The 21,458-nt window shown below is 40.8% G+C and overlaps 1 protein-coding gene across 3 annotated transcripts in view; it reads left to right on the top strand.

Moving 5' to 3' along the window:
* Window positions 1-21,458, top strand: part of DENND5B (DENN domain containing 5B) — a 476,583-nt gene that overhangs the window by 349,512 nt on the left and 105,613 nt on the right. For all 3 annotated transcript variants that reach the window (XM_029600012.1, XM_029600011.1, XM_029600010.1), the window contains one exon: window positions 1,899-2,030. In XM_029600012.1, the coding sequence (XP_029455872.1) occupies window positions 1,899-2,030 (132 nt within the window). The remainder of the gene's footprint in view (window positions 1-1,898; window positions 2,031-21,458) is intronic.

Here is a 21,458-nt window from a genome sequence, read left to right as displayed (position 1 = left end):
CTCCTTAAACATTCCCCTGGACTCTCTCTGTCTCTGGGAAAGCTCCTATTTCTTATGATTGAAAATACACACTCATTTCTCCCCACAACCTTTCCCTGAACCCAGGAACATCCTTTTCTCACTGGTTGAAAGTATGTGGGTACTTCTCCTAACCTCTAAATGTTTGTGCACTGCTACATGGCTCAGGTAATGTTGTATGTACTAAAGTCAAGCAATGTTCAGACAGCTGTTATATGCATGTAAGCACATTTGACATATTTATGTGTTCATGAGAAAATCAATTATTACCATTTTTCATGTTCAGTTAAGGAAAAAGTTCTGGTGGGATACTATGTAGACCCTAAGGAAATGAAATCTATCATTAAATGTGAAAAGGCAGTGCAAATATGAGTTTTGAAATACGAATGACAGTGACCAACACACAATAATAGCAAATTTACATATATAGAGAGAGACTAGGAAAAGAAATATAGGCACAAGATAGGAGGAAGATCAAAAGAGGAAACACTGGAGCCAAGAAATAGATAAATTGGTATTTTGAGGAACTTAGCTAGTTCTGTGTTAATAGAATGCATTGTGTGTAATGAGCAGATCTTCCTCCCTCACTCTGTGCATGTGATAGATTGCATGCACACATTGACATGTTTCAATTACTAGCAAACCTGATAGGGCTTTATGTTTATTCATTTAACAGAACCTGTCTAGATTGCTCAGAATATTAATGTCATTGGTTCTTGGCTTTATATTCTTTTCTTTTTTTTCCCCTTATTTACTTTCCAAGGTGTGTTTTTGTTTGTTTGTTTGTTTTTTTAAGAGAGTAGAAATCTAGTGGCTACAACAATAGGCTGTGAATCAGGGAAACCAGGATTCAAATCCCACTTCTCCTACTGACATTCCTTGTGGTCTTGGGCAAGTCATTTTATCTTTAGTTTGCTCAGGTACTCATGAAGATTAAAATTATTCTACCTGCATTCTAAAAATGCAGTAAGCCTCCCTGAGCATCATTCGGATAGGTGGGCTGAGAATCCAGATTTCCCATTAACTTTTTTTTAACCTGTTTTCTGTTTGTCCTTATCCACCACCATCCATATTAGTGGGTGCCTTCATGCGATTCTGAGAAGGACCATTGCTGCAACATCCTGATTTTAGATATATGTTGATGTGAGTGACTGAGGAGGGTTTTCAAACACTTGAACCATTTATTAGTTTTCTGACATGAAGTAAAAATGAGTGAGAAAAGAGAAATATTAGTGATTTTAACTGCAAACCAAACTCTTCTAAAATACCTCTGCTGTTTTAATGAAGAAGACCTTTCTAACAGAACATGGACTCGCAAACAGTTCTTAGGAACATCAAACTTTTTTGCACAAAATGCTGATATGCTCTTGAAGAGGGATGGGTTCTGCCTGTGAACAGCCGATATTCTCCACCATGTCTGAACTTTTTTTGATGCGCCTTGTTTTTCTCTATCACTTAGATTTCTATACACTAAAATGTGTGTCAAACCTTGCATTTTGTCTGGAGACTCCCACCTACCACCCAAATAAAAAAACAAAAATTCACTTTCTAAGAAAAAGTGCTCCCTCACTGAACAGGTTAAAAAAGAAGCATGTCTTTAGACATCTTTCCCCCACACCCAAAATGTTATATTTTATTTATTTTATTTTATTTTATTTATAGATTTTTCTTTGCCGACATTTGTGAGGCACATCATACTGGCTTACATTGAACTGAAAGGAGGAAAATACAATGAACAGAATACATGCATTTAATCTAGTTTTAATATTTGATACTTTATTTCACTTTTTTCCAGTAGTCCATTTTATAACATGTTCCTGCAGAGCAGGAAGATCTCTTGTGGATCATGTTGTATTAATGCTCTGTCTTGTTTGCTTTAGAAATACATGCAAGAGGCCAGGAGTTTAGGAAAAACTCTGAGGCAGCCCAAACTTTCAGACCTCTCGCCTGCAGTGATTGCCCAGACCAACTGGAAATTTGTGGAAGGGTTATTGAAGGAATGTCGAATGAAGGTAATTTTACATTTTGTGAAAAGTTTTATAATGTTCCTGATATATTTAGAGTCTTAGAAACGTTATTGGCACGACAGTTTATTTGCGTCTTGGCTGTGTTTCTTGGGTGTTCGCTTACCTACACTTCTTGTGCTGTGATGGCATGGTAGATGGTTTTAGAAGGAAACCTGTGCATGGATGGGTATAAATTTGTGCATCCTATCCCTCAGTCATGCCCTGCTTTCTAGCCATAGCAATAACTATAAAGGTGATATAGGGAGAAATGCAGAGTTGAAGTAAAATAGAGATATTTTATTTATTTATTTATTTATTTATTTGCTTTTATATACCGACATTCGATCGAGATATCACATCGGTTTACATATAACTCTGTGAATAGGGCAGGGTCTGCCTTATTTTACATGAAACAATTAACATGGTAACTTGCCTTATTTTACAGTGTAACATTTAACATGGTAACTTGTCTAGCAACGAAGGAGATGAGTATAAATTATAACAATTTAAAATATATAGGATAGTAGTAAATCACAGTAACATTTATAATGTCATAATATGAATATGGGTTTAAATAGTAATGAGGTAATTTGAGAGTTTAAAACAAAAACATTTTACATTGCAACAAGGATTTATGACAATTTACATTGCGTCGGGGTGACATCGTAATGTGGTGTTTGAACAATTTATAACAGTCTAGATCGAAGCAATGTGGCTTGTGTCAGGTTTGGAGAGGGTGTTATTGTGTGGGAAGATAGAGGGAGGGGAAGTGGAGGTGGTGGGAGGCGGGAGGCTAGCAGAGGAGTCTTTATGGGGGGTGAGGTCTTTATGGGGGGGGGAGAGGTGGAGAGGGAGGGAAGGGGGGTAGAGATATATTTCTTACTTTGAAAGTTCATTTTACTTTTTATTTACAAAATCTACATAAGTTGCTTGTGCCAATTCTTTTCTCTCCTTACTTTATAGCACTGTCACAGTTTACTTAAAAAGTATATATATGTATATATCACGTGTATAGTGATCACAAAGAAATGTATAGTAGTTTTGCATAGTGGCATAGCTACTACTGCTTTTTTGGCTGAGCCTGGGCAGGCGTGAGGGATCACATGATATTCTAGCCTGAACAGCAGCACGGGAACAGGGTTCCCACCATTTCCTAGATTAACTTCTATTTTTTAAAAACAATTTTGGATTGGCTTTTCACGTGCTGCAATATCTAAGGAGGTTCCTATCCGTTCTGTGTCCAAAATGTGGACTGATAAGTGACCAAAGCTCAATCCTTGGACATCAAATCTGTTTTGGAGAAGAAGAGTGCATGCCACATGGAGGAGACATCCTTGGAAGGGAGAAACTGGTTCAATGTATCCCTTATGAATGTTACTGCTGCACTTAAGTATTTAATGAATAGATTCTCTGACAAACTCACAGGGATGGTAACTTTTAAACAGGCGCACGGATGCACATGTGTCGCGTTAGCTGGCTCGTGCCCATGTTCGCAGGTATTTTATAAGATATGCGCATATATGCATGCACATTATAAAATAGGTTGAGCGTGCACTTGTGCATGCAATTTTAAGTGGGCGCGCGCAAATCCTGCTTCCACCGCTTAAGTGAGGGGATTTTAAAAGGTCCACGCCATTGCCAGTTTCACCAGTTTGTTCCTAGTTTGGCCAGGTAAGGGATAGAACTTCTAAAGCCTTCTAGTTTAATAGCCTTCCTTTTCCCCTGTTAGCCCTGACCCTTAAAACCCCACCGACATGCCTAGATTTTTTTATTTTATTACTTACACGCCATCCATAGCAGAAGTAAATTTTACACGGCAGGGAAACCCAGTGTGTACTTGTGCATGTATGCATTTACATGCTGGTTTCATTGTGAAATCCAGGAACACCCATGCCCTGCCCAGACTATGCCTACTCCCCACCCCTTTTTTGAAACGTTTTATTTGTGTGCATAGTGGGAGATGCACGCATACTCAGGAGGCTTTTAAAATCTGCTCGGCACTTGACGGCCCAACTTGTGCACATATCTCCTGCTTTTGGCTTGCACAGGTATTTTAAAAATTCATCTGTAAGCACATAGATTCCCAGCTTGGAATTGTTGTGGACCAGGTGGCCTAGCTCGTTGCTTCAGTTCAAACGCCAGAGACTAGGATTGACAAATTTACTGGGCAAATGGTGGATCTGGAGCATGCAGTGACCACATTTGGTCAAAAGATTGATGAAGAGGAAAGCCAAAATTCAGGACGAGAGAGAGAGAACGGAGAATCGAAATCAGGGGAATAATTTGTGTATCATTGGCTTGCCTCAGAATGCTGAAGGCTCAGATTCTGCGAAATTTGTGACCTGCTAGATTCCTGAATTGTTGGTCCTGGAAGTGAAAGGGGTCCGACTCAAGGTTAACTGTGCGCACTGGACGTTGGTCCTGGCCCCAAGCTCTAATGGAAGGCTGCAGATTCTGATTGTCCGTCTTCATAATTTTTCAGGTATAAGTATGGTGTTGGGGGGATATGATAGAAGTCTACAACATCATGAAAGGACTTGAACAAGTTAATGTAAATCGTTTATTTACTCTCTCAGATAAAAGGACCAGGGGACACTCCATGAAGTTAGGAAGTAGCTCATTTAAAATAAATCGAAGAAAATTCTTTTTCACTCAGCACATAGTTAAGCTCTGGAATTTGATGCCAGAGGATGTGGTTACAGCAGTTAGTGGAACTGGGTTTAAAAAAGGTTTGGATAAGTTACTACAGGAAAACTCCATAAACTGCTATTAAGGTAATTAATAAACAATAGTAGCTTGTGCTTTATCTAATGTTTAGGTACTTGCCAGGTACTTGTGGGTTGGATTGGTCACTGTTAGAAACAGGATACTGGGCTTGATGGACCCTTGGTCTGACCCAGTATGGCATATCTTATGTTCTTATGCTCTTATGTTGGATGCAGCAAGGAAAAAAGACGAGCTTTAGTTCAATCAGTAGTGTCTGTTTATTTTCAATATTTCTCTCAGACCATTCAAAAACATCAGCAAGCATTTGCTGAGATAAAAAGGGACCTGAGACATACTTCTGGGGGAATTCTGTGCTACTGTGGAGTGCAGAATTTGCGCAGAATTCCCCTCCTGCGCAGAAATTCCAGTTTCTGTGCAGAATTTGGAGCAGGCTCCGGCATGCCACAAGCAGACCCCATCCCACTGCTGCGAAGATGGAGCAGATCCCAGCGTGCTGCGAGTAGAGCCCATCCCACTGCGGTGAAGAAAGAGCAGGTTTTGGCGTGCCATGGCGAAGAAGAAGGTTGCGGTGTGCCGCATTGTGAGAAGAGGGAGAAGTCCCTTGCATACCGTGTCACAGCGATGAAGGAGAAGGCCCTTGCATGCTGCATTGCAGCGTGAAGGAAATAGGTCCAGCAAAGAGAGGGAAGGCCCCAGAATGCCATGTCACAGCGAAGAGGGAGACGGCCGTGGCATGCGAGCAGAGCACATCCCACTTGCGGCAAAGATGGAGGTGCAAACCCCGGCATGCCGCAAGCAGAGCAGGCCCCAGTGAGAGTGGGTCTGTGTGTAGTGGTTGTTTTATGAGACTGCGAAGCTGAGTGTAGAAGTGTACGTGTGTGAGCATGAGTGAGGGTATGTGTGTGTGTGTGCGCCAGAGAGTGGGAGGGATTCTTTGTGAGGAGATTGTGATGGAATGTGTATGTGTGTGAGAGATTGGGAGCTAGTGTTCATGAAAAAGGGAGTGTGTGTGTGTGTGAGGGTGCTTGTGAGAAAACGAGCCTGTGCGTAGGGGGATGAGAGAGGGAGCCTGTGTGTGTGTGTGAGACAGAGAGTGCCAATGTGTAGGAGTATGTGAGAGAGAGAGATAGGTAGCCTATGTGAGGATGTATGCATGAGAGAGAAAGGGAGCCTGTGTGAAGTTGTGTATGTGAGAGCGAGAAGGAGCCTGTATGAGGAGGTGTTTATGTGCATGAGAGAGAGGAAGCCTGTGTGTGTGAGAGAGAGAGATGGACAGTGGGAGCCTGTGTGAGGGGCAGTACTGAGTGAGGGCTCATACTCTTGGGAGTAGAAAGAGAGTGGAAGGGGTTGAGCCTAGCAGGGAAGGGGAGAGATAGTGGAGGGTGGAAGAGTTGGGGAGCCTAAGAAAGCAAAGTGAAAGTGGACCGGCTAAAGGAGCAGAGAGAGAGAGAGGGTGGAAGGGGCATTCTTACAATGTACTTCTAAGGAAATTCTGCTCAAAATATTTAAAACTCTGCATCTTTAAGTAATAACTTTTTTCTGTATTACATTTTAAATTAATTACTTAAATATTGTCATATATATTGTTATTTTGACCAATATAAAGTATGTAGAATTTTCAGTTTTTTTGCACAGAATTCCCCCAGGAGTAGAATCTTATGCCTTGTTAAACCAGCTCGGTTGCAGGTTTACCAACACAAGGAAAAGCATCAGTGTGGAATCTCCAGATCAGGCAAGAAAATATTTACAAGGTGTTGCTCCTAATCATTGATCTGCTCAAGACATTAGATCAACCTTCAGGATGCCTTTCTCCTTTTATTTTTATGACATTCTTTATTTATGTGGGGATCTGGTGAGCTTCAGTAAATAGAGTACAAGAATTATTTTTTGGCTGTGCTGTATGTTTGGTTAATTTTCTGTTTTTATACAGGATTTATATGCAACTTCTTTTATATTATGGAGATCTCTTATTTCTGAATTTCTCTGTATTGAACCTTCTGCCATCTCATTCATTTTTTCTGTTTTATTCCACTTGTGTGGTTTTGAGTGTTCTTTCAAGATATTGTCGGGGCTTGGCCTTGCAGTGTGCTGCCCCTTCTGTGGACAGTATTGCCTTTTGCATGATGATTGAATGGGCTCGGCAGAGCTGTTCTTCTTTTGAATGTTTTGAATGGGTTTTTTTACTTATTTGTGACTTCTGATTTGGATTAAGACGTTTCCTGTTTTGGTGCTGTTTAAGTTTTGTTTATCTTGAGTCATTTAATTATTTTTAATCTTTTCTTATTCTGGATGTGCTTTTGGATTTGCTGTGTACTCTGGATTGGGGTTTTTCTCACAGAGGGTAACAGGAAGTGGTTTGGGGTTCAGATCCGGTTGTGCAGGGGCCTTTCTCTATAGGGGGTGTACTAGTATCTTTGAATACAGGTTGGCTGCTTGCTGTTTATGGGTCTGTAAAAAAAAAAAAAAAAGTGGGAAAAATTGGGGTTAAGTTACTGGTTAGGTTCTGAGTGGTTCTCAAGTTTAAAACAAAAAAAATCATATGATTAGACACATTATAAAACCAAAGATTTCCAAGTTCATTTGTGGTTCTGCTACTGTGCAGAAATCCTGCAAAAGATTTTTCTTCTTTTTCCACACTGTTAGTTATTTTGATTATTAATATAAACCTCGAGAATGGTCGCTTTGTGAGAGGGAGTGTGTAGAGTGGCAGCATGTTGCGTTCTGTGGGGTCTGGAGTGCTTGTGGAAATGTAGGTCATTATTGAGCCAGGTCATATTATCAGTGTGTAGGGTCTTGTGTATTAAAGATAAGGTTTTGAACATGATTCTTTGTGCAATGGGGAGCCAGTGCAAATCTTTGAGAATGGGAGTAATATGTTCCGACCTTCGAGTGTTGGTGAGTATGCGAGCTGCTGCATGTTTACTGGGAATCATGGGCTCTAAATTGCATATTGTTTCTCTTAATGTTAAAGGGATTTCTTCCCCTATTAAGAGACATGATATTCAGATTGCATTTCTACAGGAGACTCATTTATCCAAGACTGAGCATGACAGATTGGTTAGGGGTTGGGTGGGGAAGTTTATCATGCTGCTGATAATTCAAAAAGCTATGGAATTGTATTTTTAGTGCACAGATCACTTCCCTTGCTTGTTAACAAATCATTTCATGACAAGGAAGGTATTTGTAATTTTTTAATATTTTATAAGAGATAAGCTTTACTATGCAAAATGCAGCAGCTCGCATACTCACCAACACTCGAAGGTCGGAACATATTACTCCCATTCTCAAAGATTTGCACTGGCTCCCCATTGCACAAAGAATCATGTTCAAAACCTTATCTTTAATACACAAGACCCTACACACTGATAATATGACCTGGCTCAATAATGACCTACATTTCCACAAGCACTCCAGACCCCCCAGAACTCAACATGCTGCCACTCTACACACTCCCTCTCACAAAGCGACCATTCTCGAGGTAACCAGAAAGCGTGCTATATCCGTAGCTGGGCCTCTTTGTTGGTACAACATGCCACCTGAACTACGTCAGGAAGCATGCCCAATGAAATTCAAACAAAAACTCAAACATGGCTATTCCTACAAACTTATACTTAAGTTATACGCAATCATCTACCAGCAATTCACTCAACCTCGCTCAATAGAATTTGCACAGGATTTGTCCCCCAGTTTTTTTATTTAACTGTACCTACCATTGTTCTAGCAAGTTTTACTTAATTATTTATTTAATTTAATGGTATTTGCAATCTAATTTGTACAACTATTTACTTATTTTATTTACCTCTTTATTCTCCCTCTCCTCTGTTCCTCTTTCCCCTATTTCCCTTTGGTTAAGTCATTATTTGTAAAGCACAGTCGCTAATCGCTTGTTTATTTAGCACTGCTGCAAAATTTTGTTGATTGTGAACCGATGTGATGTTACTAAACAAATGTTGGTATATAAAAACTTCAAATAAATAAATGGTCAATGTTTATCATCCAAATGCACAACACAGTGCGTTGAATTCTTTTTTTCCTAGGTTAGCACAATATTCCACAGACATACTATTTATTGGTGGTGACTGGAATGTATGTTTAGATCCCACCTTGGATAGATCCAGGGGCACCATCAGAAGTGACCCTTCATCTTTCAAACTAAATCACTGGTTGCAGTTCCTGAATTTAAGGGACATTTGGAGGGGATTGAATCCCATCAGAAAGGACTATGGGGTGAATTTTAAAAGACCGGCACGCACCAAAGCCGGGAGCTAGGCACAGAAGTTGGACCAGCGCACACTGTGCGGATTTTAAAAGGCGCCCAGGTACGCATGTATTTCCTGGTACGCGCACAAAAATTCTTTCACGAAAAAGGGGGCAGGGCATGGGTGTTCCAGGATTTATGAATGTAACCAGCGTGTAAATACTTGCATGCACCAGGATCCTCTACCGCATAACTTTACTTCTGCTGTGGATGGGCATGTAAGTCCTAAAACAAAAAGTACTAGGCTAGTCAGCAGGGCTTTAAGGATGGGGGCTAACAAAGTATAAAGTAGGCTAGTTAACTAGGGGTGTTAGGAAGTCCTATCCTTTACCTAGGTGAACTGGAAACAAACTGGGGAAACTGGTAATTGTGTCTGCAGGCATCTAATAAAATCCCCCCACTTACGCACTAGAGTCGGTATTTACGTACACAATGATGCGTCCATATAAAATTGTGCGCACATGTACACGTGAACAGCCTATTTTATATCATACGCCCATTTACACATGTATGTTATAATATGGCTACATCCTTTGGCGCGAGCCACCATGCGTGCATACATGTGCCCCCGTGCGGCTGTTTCAAAGTTACTATCCTTATGTTCTTTTTCACTAGATATCAAACTTATAGCAGAATTGATTTTGTGTGCAGCTCTACATTAGTAATTAGATACATGAGATATCATCTCAGTATTTAACAGATCATTATCAGGTATGGAGGGGTAGATGGATTCTTAATTTATCTGTGCTCAAAAATCCAGACTTTAACAAGGTGATGGTGATGCTATTACAGATTTTCAATTCCATCATCCTCAGGCAGAATATACTCCCACTCTTTGCTGGAAGACTTTGAAAGCTATGCTAAGAGGAAAATTAATTGCATATTCCATCATAAGGGAATAAAACCAGCAGATTGAGTTAATAGAACGTAAACAGAATTTGGGCATAAGAAGGGGGGTCCCACTCTGTTTTATAGGCCTTAACTCTAGCAGGTTTCAGCAATAGATAAATCCTTTGCTTATGCTAAACAAAGGTTTTATGAGTTTGGGAATATGGTAAATATGCTGTTGGCCAAGGTGTTGTGGGAGGAAGAGGTTAGATCACTGAAGCCTAGATTCATCAAAATGCAATAAATTTTGCATGAATAATGCCCGTGATAATGAAAAGGGGCATGGCTATGATAATTTAGAGTTACCTCACTGTGCGCTATTTTAGTGCTTCGCATAGGTATTTTATCGCAATGCATGTTAAATTTATCGCACCCCGCGATATTTTTACTTCGCAAATAGCGAAGTGCTCAGACGGGTATTTTCTTATTTTGGGCTGCTCCTGGCTAGAGAGAGAGAGACTCTTTATAAGGCTCTCATAGTAGTCAACTATTTATACCACTATAGGAGTGTCATCTAGTAACTCAAGGTGAGGTTTTGAAGGTGGACTAGGGTTTTGGGGCCAATTTTACATGCACAATCAGACGTACAAATGGCACACTGCATATCAGTGAAGACTGGATGTGATTTGGAAAGATACACAATTTTCTCTCACCTGAGCTTGATGGATCTCTACCTGGGTACTGTCTAGCTAGGGCGAGAGTAGATTCCCAATTTGCTGAGATGCCAATCAGTTCACAAGCTGTGTGCTGAGCCTTTGTGCTGAAACTGATGTCTATAGCTGCACCACCAGTTACTGTGGAGGATTTTCTATTTTTAACATTATTTGAATAATCATCTTCTATTTCACGTTGTTGTTTTATGTACATAGCCCCTGAAGCAGCCCACGTTGTATGAGCGAAACTCGGCCCGAGTCGGGCATTGGTTTTTACCGTTTATAATTAAAGTATTTCTTGACGCCAATCTAATTTTGTTTTGGTCGTGTTCCTGCTGCATTGGATCAGCTTCCATATTGTTTTCTGGGACTATCTCATTTACTGCATGCAGCTCACTTACTTATTGCCTTTTACTGGAAATCTGTTCCATACCTAGAGCACTGGAAGGTCATCACTGTAGAGATTGCTTCTATGGAACACATTATTTATGCTTTGTTGGAGGATACCTCGGTTTCTGACTCTGTTTGGACCAAATATTGGGCTTGGTACAAAGTAACGTCTTTTATTTATTTAAATAAGCTCTAGATTTTTTTTTTGTCTAGGATCTTGTGAGTTTTTTCTTTTCTTTCTTTTTGTTACATACCGGGGACTATTGCGTATTTATCTGTTATGTGATGATATGCTGTACACTTCATTTAACACGTACAAAGTAAACAGAGCTTCAAAAAAATATATGAGGGCATTAGGCATACAAGTGTGAGCCTCAGCCTGACACCAACATTCATATCTTCCAGCCCTTACTAGCACATTCCCCGAAAACAAAGTGAAAAAAACAAACAAAATTCTCTCAGAAAAGACTGCAGCGCACACAGGTGTCAAGGCTGGCCTGGGCTTGATGGTAGCAAAGGGTGTAGATGCTACCTCTGTTTTCTCAGTGCTTCCGACCCAATACAGTAATGGATGGTTAAATAGAGATGTGCAAATAAAAAAGTAAAAGAGAATCGCTATATCTCACACTGTGATAAATTCTTTAATAAATGTATTATTCTTCTATTTATTTTTAAATATTGTACAAATACTTGTACAATATTTGTAGGTATGAAAGGTGCACGTGATGTGTGTGACTTTTGATTTTTAATGTACATATCTGCTGTATAAACAATGTTTGGGCAAGGTGGTCTTTAGTACTTACTAAAATTGTTGGGTTTTTTTTTTCAAATTTAAAAATAAATAGAAGGATAATACATTTAATAAAGAATTTGTCACAGTGTGAGTTATAGTGATTCCCTTGTACTTTTTATTTGGATTTACGTTTTTGGGAATTGTTTGTACCTTCTTTAGTTTAAGTAGAGACATGCACAGGGTGGTGCACATGCCTGGTGGACTGCATTCAGCCAGTGAATCTAGGTAGAAGAGCATGTACCTGAAGCTCTCCCTACCCCCACCCCAGGTCTCCCTGCAGCAGGATCCATACGCTATCATGTATGTCTAAGTGCTCTGCATTGGCGCCCTCCAAGCACATGCAGTCTCATCTCAGCCATCGTTCCTGCCCCTTCCCACAATGCGTCTGAAAGTCTGGCTGCAGGAAAGTGGGAGGCAGGGTTGCCCCTTCCTCCAGGCTCAGCAGGACAGCCACCAGCATGGTGCTTGTCAGCAGCTGCACAGGGAATCCACCACAAGTAGCCAGTTGCAGCCACAGTTCTGCCAGTGCCTTGAAGTGGTGCTTGCTGATTAGGGTAAAGCCTGGCAAGTTCAGACTGCACCTTCTTCTTTCACTTACAGCAGCCCTCTGCCCCTGCACCATCTGTGAAGGGGTAGAAGAGGCTGTCCATCTGCTGGCTTGCAGTGATTCAGCCCTCCACCAGTGAGTCTGCTGCTGCTGCTCCCTGTCCTTGAAACAGACGTGGTAATTCAAGCCTTGTGAGCCAATAACTCTACCTCCTTCTGGCCAATAATTGGGTGGGCCTGAGTTCAAAGTGTTTGGGCCATTGTTGCCCATTCATAGCTATGCCTCTGTTTGGATCTCCTCCGTTGCCCCAAATTCATCACATATTTATTCTTTGCCACCTTCTGTTCCCAGTCCTGACCCCCCACACTCATTCTCGGATATCTCCAAATCCTAATTGTTTTCCCAGTGCTGCCTTTCTTCTTTCTATAATATTCCCATCTCCCTGTCCCTAGCTTTTCATCATCGCCCTGCCACCTTCCCAGCAATCGTTGATCTACTATATCCTGCTCCCTATCAACCTTTCTAGCTCTGTACCTATTTTATCTCCCTTCCTATCTACTCTCAGTTCCTACCCTTCCCAAACCTTCCACCCAAAGGGCTTTGTGCTTTTTTCTTTTAACACCCAAAAGATACTGCAACCCAGTCTTGCAGCAGCACATCTGTGTATAAACCTTTAGTTATATAAATACAGAGCCACATACAAGGCAAAATAATCTTACAGTACAAAAATATAAAGTGAACAAGTTGCATTGTTATCCAGCTCCTCAGATTTTAACATCCTAAAAAGATAACCTCTAGACAATCGAACCTCTTACCCTTAACACTACACTTACATTAGAACATAAAAATTGCCATACTGGGTCAGACCAAGGGTCCACCAAGCCCAGTAAAAGAAGAATTGGCATTTGTGTTTTGCAGACTTCACAGAAATGCAATATTGACTATGTATCGCTGTAAGGGTCTAATGTAAGTCTACATATATGATGGTGAACCTATGCATTTTGTATGTTGTGCAGTTATAGTTATTTTAAAAAACACAACACAAATACATTAGCAAGCAAGACTCAAATTGTAATTATTTATTTCTCCGAAAACAAGCCAAGAGTAGTCCTCACACATAGGTGACTTCATCAGATGGAACTTGGCAAGGAAATTTGATTTCAGAGATCCTAGAAAGTTTGTGAATGCCCTAAAGGTAAAGTGCAGCATGCTTTGCTACCATGCACCCACATGGGGGCCTCTTCAGCCTTATCTCTTCCATGGAGCCTGCCAGTTATGGATCTGTCTCTCCTACTTTAGACAACTGTCAGCTTCCTAAAAGTGCAGGAATAATTCTTTGCAGTTCTCCATGGTCTTTCTTTTCCTTCTCTCCTTGGTCACTTAGGTAGGTTTTTTGCTTGTTTGTATGTTGCCTTTCTTTTTCAGCAGCTATTTGGTGCAAATGTATCTGTGCATCGAGATGGCACTGGTCATGGTTTTGTTTGCAGACATCAGATCATTTGATTTTGCTGTGTTAATTTTTCGTCCATTACCCCAGAAAGAGATGGGCTTCGCATCTAGGACCTTTGGACAGTTCAGGAAAAGCTTCGTCAGATAAACTTCCTAGAACCAAGGGTAATACAGTACACTGTAAAGCAATGGTAGTCGCTGCCAGCCTGCAAGGGCCAGGTTTTTAGGATATCCCTAACAATATGCTTGAAATTTGCATACAGTGGAGGAAGTGCATGCAAATCTATCTCATGCATATTTATTAGGGACATCCTGAAAACCTAATCTATTTGTGGCTCTCAAGGACTGGGAGTGAATACCACAGTTCTAAAAGCTTTTAGAAATTGCTTAACCAACAAAGTTATCCTCATCCACATGGACAATCAAGTAATAATGTTCTGTATCAACAAACAGGGAGGAATGGACTCATACCTCCTGTGTCAGACTGTCCAGATGTAAGACTGGGCCATTTCTCAGGGAATGGTTGTCTGGGCCACATACTTGGAAGGAGAGAAAAATATCCTTGTGGACCAACTGAGCTGGGTCCTAGAACCCCCATGAGTGGTTCTGGAAGAGGGGGTAGAAAATTAATTATTCCAAAAGATATCCCCTGGTAGATCTGTTTGCATCTCCTCCTAACTAAAAGATTCCACTATTCTGCTCCAGAAGGGGGACTCTATGCAAACTAGCCTTGAATGTGTTTGCCTTGAATTGGGATCAGAGTCTATTATATGCTTTTCTTCCAGTTCTTCTAGTGGCAAAGACCTTATTGAAACTCAGAAGAGTTTGGGATGCTATGATTCTTATAGCTCTCTATTGCAGACTTTGTTCCATGCCTGTGGGAAATATCCATCTGTAATCTAATCAGACTGGGGAAGTCCCCAACCCTCATTATTCAAGATCTGGGACTGTTGTGCCAGCCCATCATGGGGTCCCAGGCCCTCACAGTCTGGATTTTGAAAGAGTACTTCTGCAAACCCTAGATCTTTGAGGATGTGTCTCTTACTTCTGGCTTCCAGAAAGTATTTCATAAGGAAGTCCTATGGTTTAAAATAATTTACTAACACCTGGACACTGTTGGATATCATATCCCTAGCTAAAAAAAGAGAAGGGGATTGGGATGGTGGTGGTGCCTAGATACAGAGAAGACCTTTGACATGCTGTGGTAACCTTTTCTGTTTGTTGTCCTGGAGAAATTTGGTTTCCAAGATCAATTCTGTCAGTAGATTAGGCTCTAATCTACTGACAGGGTCTCTTTTCTCACTAATGAACAAACTTCTACTGTCTTTCCTATTTTCAGGCAGGGGTGTCCACTCTCTCTGCTGCTATTTGATTTAGCTATAGAGGAATTGGCCCAAAGGATTGTGCCTGCCCTGGAGTGACGGAATGCTGGGTTGGAGGATCGGAGAATGTCATATTATATACTGATGATGTGTTGCTGTTGCTCTCTCAACCAAAGACCACAGGTGCCAAGTTCTTGCAGATCCTGTCTGATTATGAAAGAGTGTCTGGCTATAAAGTTAATTTCCGCAAGCTGGAGGGTTTTCTCTATTGGTGTAGCAACTGAGAGTGGTGTTTCTCTTTTCAAGAAAGCAAGGTGAATAAAAGCTTTGGCTTTCCAAAGACCTATAACTGTACTCTCTCCCATAAAGGGCAATCCTTTTTTGCCTGTGCATACTTTTTGTAGCAATGCAGCAGATTGTTAGAAATGTGAGTTCAAGTTCGTGGGTCAGTTATGGGAGGAGGATGATAATGTAAGCCTTTCAACCACTGTGTTCTGATTACAGGGCTCAGGAGGAATCTAGGGCTCACTATAGAAGGTTGATGAGATGCTCGTGTGGCATGGGGATGGGAGCCTAAGGTTCCTTCTATGTTTGAAAAGATGTTTCTTCAGTATGACATACCTAGAAAAAGTATCTCACTATTATATAAAGCTATTCTCAGATGTTTTTAAGAAAGGGATCTCCCATTAGCGTGTATTATGCAATAAAAGAAGATGGGAAAATGATAGGGAAAGACATCCATAAATTCTCTGCAGTCGGCGAGTTGAATTATTGATCCAGTTCCTGCACCGTACCTAAAGATACCCACTTTTCTATGTAAAATCTTTCTCAGGGACCTCTAGAGAAGCTGTAGGCTGGAAGTCTCTTATTTACATATATGGTGGAAGTGCCTAAAAGTGGAGGCTTTCTGGGGGGAAATTGGGAGAGAGTTGTTTTTAATCCTGAGCAAGCCCTTTATCTCACTCCAGAGGTGTGTCTACTTGAGTGATGGGAAGATTGGTGTCTGAGTACATCCAAAAAGATTTTGCTGGGACATTTGATACACAGGGGTAGATTTGTGGTGCCAGAACCTACTATGAACTTATGGTACAAGCAAATATATGAATTAGTGCTGATAGAAAAACTGACATATGCTTAAACATGAGGTCCGGGGTTGGGACCAAGATGGCATTATAGGGGAAGGGCACGTTGTGTCGAGCTCCTTTTGCCGATTAAAATTTATTGCTTTTGTTCTCGAAAATGCTGCATACTAAGCGGAAAGGGTGGATAAGGGAGAGTTCCTCAGCCTCCTCCTTACCTGGACCCATGTAGCAGCGAATTGAGAGCTTCTTCATCCCAACAGAAGGCATACCTTCATGAGTTGGGTCCACTGCAGCTGCCGGAGGAGAGCGCTCTTCAGCGCTGCTGGACATGCAAATCTCTCTGAGCCCCGGAGCTCCGATAACTTCTCTCCGCTCCCTCTCATACCTTGACTTTGGGATCTGGGATGCTGTCGCGATGCCCGGAGTTGGCCTCAGATCAGTCGGCAACCGCTGGGGCAGCAACCATTGCCTGAGATGTGAATACCGAGGAATTTGGCAAAACAGGTACTCTGCTACTGCCATTGGGTCAACAGAGCTTGGCAGTAGAAGCAGGACATCATGGTCATATAACCCTGGCTTCCACCCCTTTTGGAAGGGAGGAACCGGCTGGGTTTCATGAAGCAATTGCGGCTCCCAGCCGGGAAAGCTTGGTAAGCATCATCTATAAAGCAGAATTGATCAACTCTCCAGTAATCACACTTGACTCTGTATGGAATGCTTTAGTGTTGTTAGAAAAATCTATTTCCTCACTGGTTTCAGTGACATCTGATATTCACCATCAGATTCATACTCTAGACCCTTTAGTTTTCTCTCATTCTTCTAAGATAGCAGAATTGGATCAAAATGTAATTCAGCTACAGTCAGTTCAAAGTGACTTAATGCAAGGAGAATCTGTTAAAGCTAAAAAGTTGGAGAACTTGGAAAATGCTCTTAGATATTTGAATCTGAGAGTTTTGAATTTTTCCCATGTTAACCTTATATCACCACGGGATCAGTTTAAAAAATATCTCCAAGATGTTCTAAAAATTTCATCGGAAGCTTTGCCACCTATCTTCAAGATTTATTAACCTCAGTTGAGAAAAAAGAAGATATGGTTTTGGGTAACCAAACCTCAGCTATTGCTACGCCTTATCTTTCTACTTTTTTGGAAACTTCTGGTGATGACCAGATTGCATATCTTGGTACTTTATTTGTGAGCTTTGTTTTTCCTTCTGATCAAGATCTCATTGTAAGATTATTTCTTCAAAACAAAGAAAAGCAATATTATGGTCAAAAGTTGTGGATTTACCCAGACATTACTAGATCTACCCAGCAAAGAAGGAAGATTTTCTTAACTATGTGTCAAGAAGCTAGACAACTGGGGGCTCCGATAGTAATTCGCTACCCTTGTAAATGTATTATGAATATTAATAAAATATATGTTTTCTTTAAACCTTCTCAATTAAGGGTCTTTCTCAATTCTCATACCTCAGCTGGGTATGTCACATGCTAATCTAGTTACCGAATTGAAAATTATCTGTTGAATTTTCTTTTCCCTTGGTATTTCTTTTGTACTTTATTTGATGTTATATTACACTCTGAAACCCTTGGTATCTCCCCTAATTTCTTGGTGCCTGGGTCTAGGGTATAATTGTAGTTATTCTTTTTAACTTTTTCTACATAAATGTAATTTCATTTGCTTCCTTAAGACCCTCTTTTCAGTGGCTAGTTCGTTTGCTAAGTTAATGGAAATTCAATAAAAATAAAATAAAAAAAAAAACATAATGAGGTCCATATTCAAAAGTATTTAGTCAAATAACTCAGAAGTTATTTGGCTAAATGAAGAATTTAGCCAGATAAGTTAGGGGCGTTCTGAGGGTGTAATTGAAAGGAGTTGAATTATCCAGCTAACTCCGATATTCAGATTTAGCCAGCTAACATAGCCAGCTAAGTCTGGTCGGGCTAAAGAGCTTCCTGAAGTTAACCAGCTATATTCAGTAGTGTGGCTGCACTATTGAATATACCTCCAAAGTTAGCCGGATTAGTTTATCCATAACTTTGCTGTATGGACAGTGACTCAATATGGCCCTCATTATGACTATATGATAAGATCTAAAATAGCTTTTGATGATTTGGAATAGGATGGGTGCTTGACCTTGCTGAAAATTGGAGATACATAAGTTCTCATTGCTATAATTTGTTATAGACCCAACTTGATGTTTGTCGCTGTATTCTTTGCTGAAGAGAGAGACATACCTGAAATGTTAGTTGTTGACACTGTATTTTGTATCTGTATTATGGTATTAGCGCCTTGCTATACTGCCTTTCATCTTTAAAATAAAAAGTTTAGAAAAAAAAGGGAGTTTGCCTTTTGGTGTAAGAGAGAGACCTTTCTCCTACAATACACAAAAACTACTCGAGAAGCTTCTACATCTATCTGAGTCAGATCTTAAGACCAATTCAGTGCAATTAGACGATAACTTTAAAATGAGTGCTCATGCACCCACATACTCCCCACCCCAGTTTACCCAGACTCCTCACCCTTTAGGCTTAAAACGAGTCTTCTTCAGACTTAACACCGCATCAAGAGCAGAAGTAAATCAGTGCAGGTAACAGCCCAGATGCACGCTGTGGACGTGGGGTTTAAAATCCATATTTACCCACGTAAATGTTGGCCCCACCCCAGAATGCCTGTGATGCCCTAACTCTGGCCCTTTTTTCCACGCATTGAGTTGCTCAAATATGTGCACATAATTGATCCATTTTAAAACACAAGTTGCTCACAATTGGCCTATATATATAAGAAATTCTGGGGTTTTTTAAAACGAACAACTCTTTTAAAATTCACCCTTTAGCGCTTACCACTACCATGTAGAAGGTAAACCCATCTTTATAAAGCCTTTATTTGCAGAGCTTGCTTTACTTGAAACATCTCTTCAAGCCTTCTGCTGTGTCTTGGGATCTCAATGTGCTTTTGACCCAGTTGACAAAAGCTCATATTAGCTGAATTAACTGACCTGGAAGGTCTTATTTTTTAGTGGCGGTCACTTCAGCTTACAGAGTAGGTGAGCTCTAGGCCCTAGTGGTTCATCCACCTTATATCAAATGTTTTCAGAATATGGTGATTCTTTACATGCATCCCAAGTTCATGCCTAAAGTAGTGTTGGACTTCCATCTTAACCAATCAATTGTCCTTTCCCAGGCTGCATGTCTGCAAAGGTGAACAAGCGCTATACAGTTTGACTTGCAAAAGAGACTTGGCCTTCTATTTGGAGCAAACAGAAGCCCATAGAAAGTCCTCCCAGCTTTTTATTACTTCTGTCACTAACAAACCTGGGATTGCTATTTTCAAGTGCATCCTTTCAAACTGGATAGAAGATTACATTTCCTTCTGTTATGCCCAAGCAGGCCTGAATCTGGTGAGAGTTGTGTCAAGGCTTATAGTATTAAAACTATGGTGGTGTTAGCCTACCTATGATGAACCTCTATGAAGGAGATTTGCACAGCTATGACATGGAGTTCTCGCCACACGTTCACATTTCACTTATTGCTTGGACAAGGACTCCTGACATGACAGGTTTGACCAATCTTTCCTGAGGACACTCTTTGCAGTAAAAACAAAACAAAACCACAAACCATCCCATCTATGGCCTGTTTTGGTTCCAGGATGCCTCTATAAAAAAGACAAAATATACAAAAATGGCCTGTTGCCACTAAATACAGATTTTGCCCGTTGGTACCATTTTGGTTTTTCCTTTTTCTTTCCATTTGGACAGTCTGTAGCAAGAGATTCCCCACACGTGAGGGTTGCCATCCTACTTGTCCTCAGAGAGAGCAGAGTTACTTAACATGTTCAAAATTTCTAGAAACTTTAAAATCACATTTCCATCTCAGCTGCATCTATGATGTTACTTTTGTGTGAGGACTGATGTCCTGCTGTTCTTGGATAGCAGCTGTTACCGGAAGACAATTCAGCTAAATTTTTTAAACACACAGGGCCGGATATTCAAAGCACTTTTAGTGCTACATAATAGGACATATCCGGCTATGTAGTGGCGGCTGAATATCCGATTATGTTCAGTGGCCACTACGTAGCTAGATAGGTCACTTATCTGAATAGCTGGATATGTTGGATATGTTGTGGGCAGATCAGGGCAGCGCTACTTAGCCAAGCGCTACTTAGCCAGCTAAGTAGTGATAGTCAGTGTTAGGAAAGACTGAATTTCCCATTTAAGCTAGCTGGATATGTCTATCCAGCTAACTTCGAAATCCATCTAAATTTTTAATATCTACCCCATAGTGTTCCTGTAATGCAGGCTGGGTTAGTAATGAATTTCTTGTCTTTTGAGTCCACAAGTATAGAGCATTGTTAAATAGATATGGATAACTTTTAACTTGGGAATGCTGTGCTGCTGTGAACATCTGAGGTCAGTATTCAGAAGTGCGGCAAATGGGAAGTGAACCAGTTATGATTAAATGGGTAACTTTGGTAGAGGTGTTCACTGAGACTTAACAGATTAAATTTCCCAGTGAACATTGAATGGCTGCCCAGGTCGATTGTAGGTAATCCCTAGGGTAAGAGCTACACGGGACTTAAGAACCAGGCAGTACAAGGTCTTCTTCCTGACTGACCATCTCCCCCTAGGGTTGAGCCCACAGGTTCTGGTGGGCAGCAAGATTTAGCTGGAGATACACTTGATATAGGAGGGCACCCACTAAGGCAAGCTGGCTGAAGGGTACAGAAAGATGCTCAAAAGACAATGAACAAGAAGAGCACCAAAAGGACAGACAAGCAAGTAGGTAAGACTAGACCAAGGCCAAATAGCACAGGGCAAGACATGGACAGGGCTAAGCTGAAATAGAGTACTAGGCAAGGCCAGGGACCAGACAAACAGGACACCAGAAGGCCAATACTAAGGTCAAAGAAGCAGGACACCACATGGCCACTAGGAAGACCAACAAGAAATATAAGTAAAATCAGGACCAAGTCAAGGTGCTAGTCACAGCAAGGAGTAATAGAGACCCCAAGATAAGGTGGGGAGCTCTGAGTGAGGCAAGCTTTTAAGGCATGGCAATGCTGACTCGTGTACCTTTAAGCTCAAACTGCAGCTCACTGAGGGGACCACACAGCAGCTAGGATCTTTGCTTGGCTAAAATTATCTAGGCAGCTTTGCTATGCACCAATCTTTTGAATATTGAAAAAATTCCCCTAGTATTCTGAGTAGGTGTTGATTGCCCCCTACAACCTCTACTTTAAAAAAAAAATAAAAGGGGTTGGCCAAATTTCCACCTTCCAACCCCCCCAAAAGTGGTGTACTGGGATGAATTCTAAATACAAAAGAACTG

The sequence above is a fragment of the Rhinatrema bivittatum genome, chromosome 4, assembly GCF_901001135.1.
Source record: "Rhinatrema bivittatum chromosome 4, aRhiBiv1.1, whole genome shotgun sequence".
NCBI classification, from domain to species: Eukaryota; Metazoa; Chordata; class Amphibia; order Gymnophiona; family Rhinatrematidae; genus Rhinatrema; species Rhinatrema bivittatum.
Note: the sequence above shows the minus strand (reverse complement) of the source record. Positions and strands in the feature narration are given on the sequence as shown.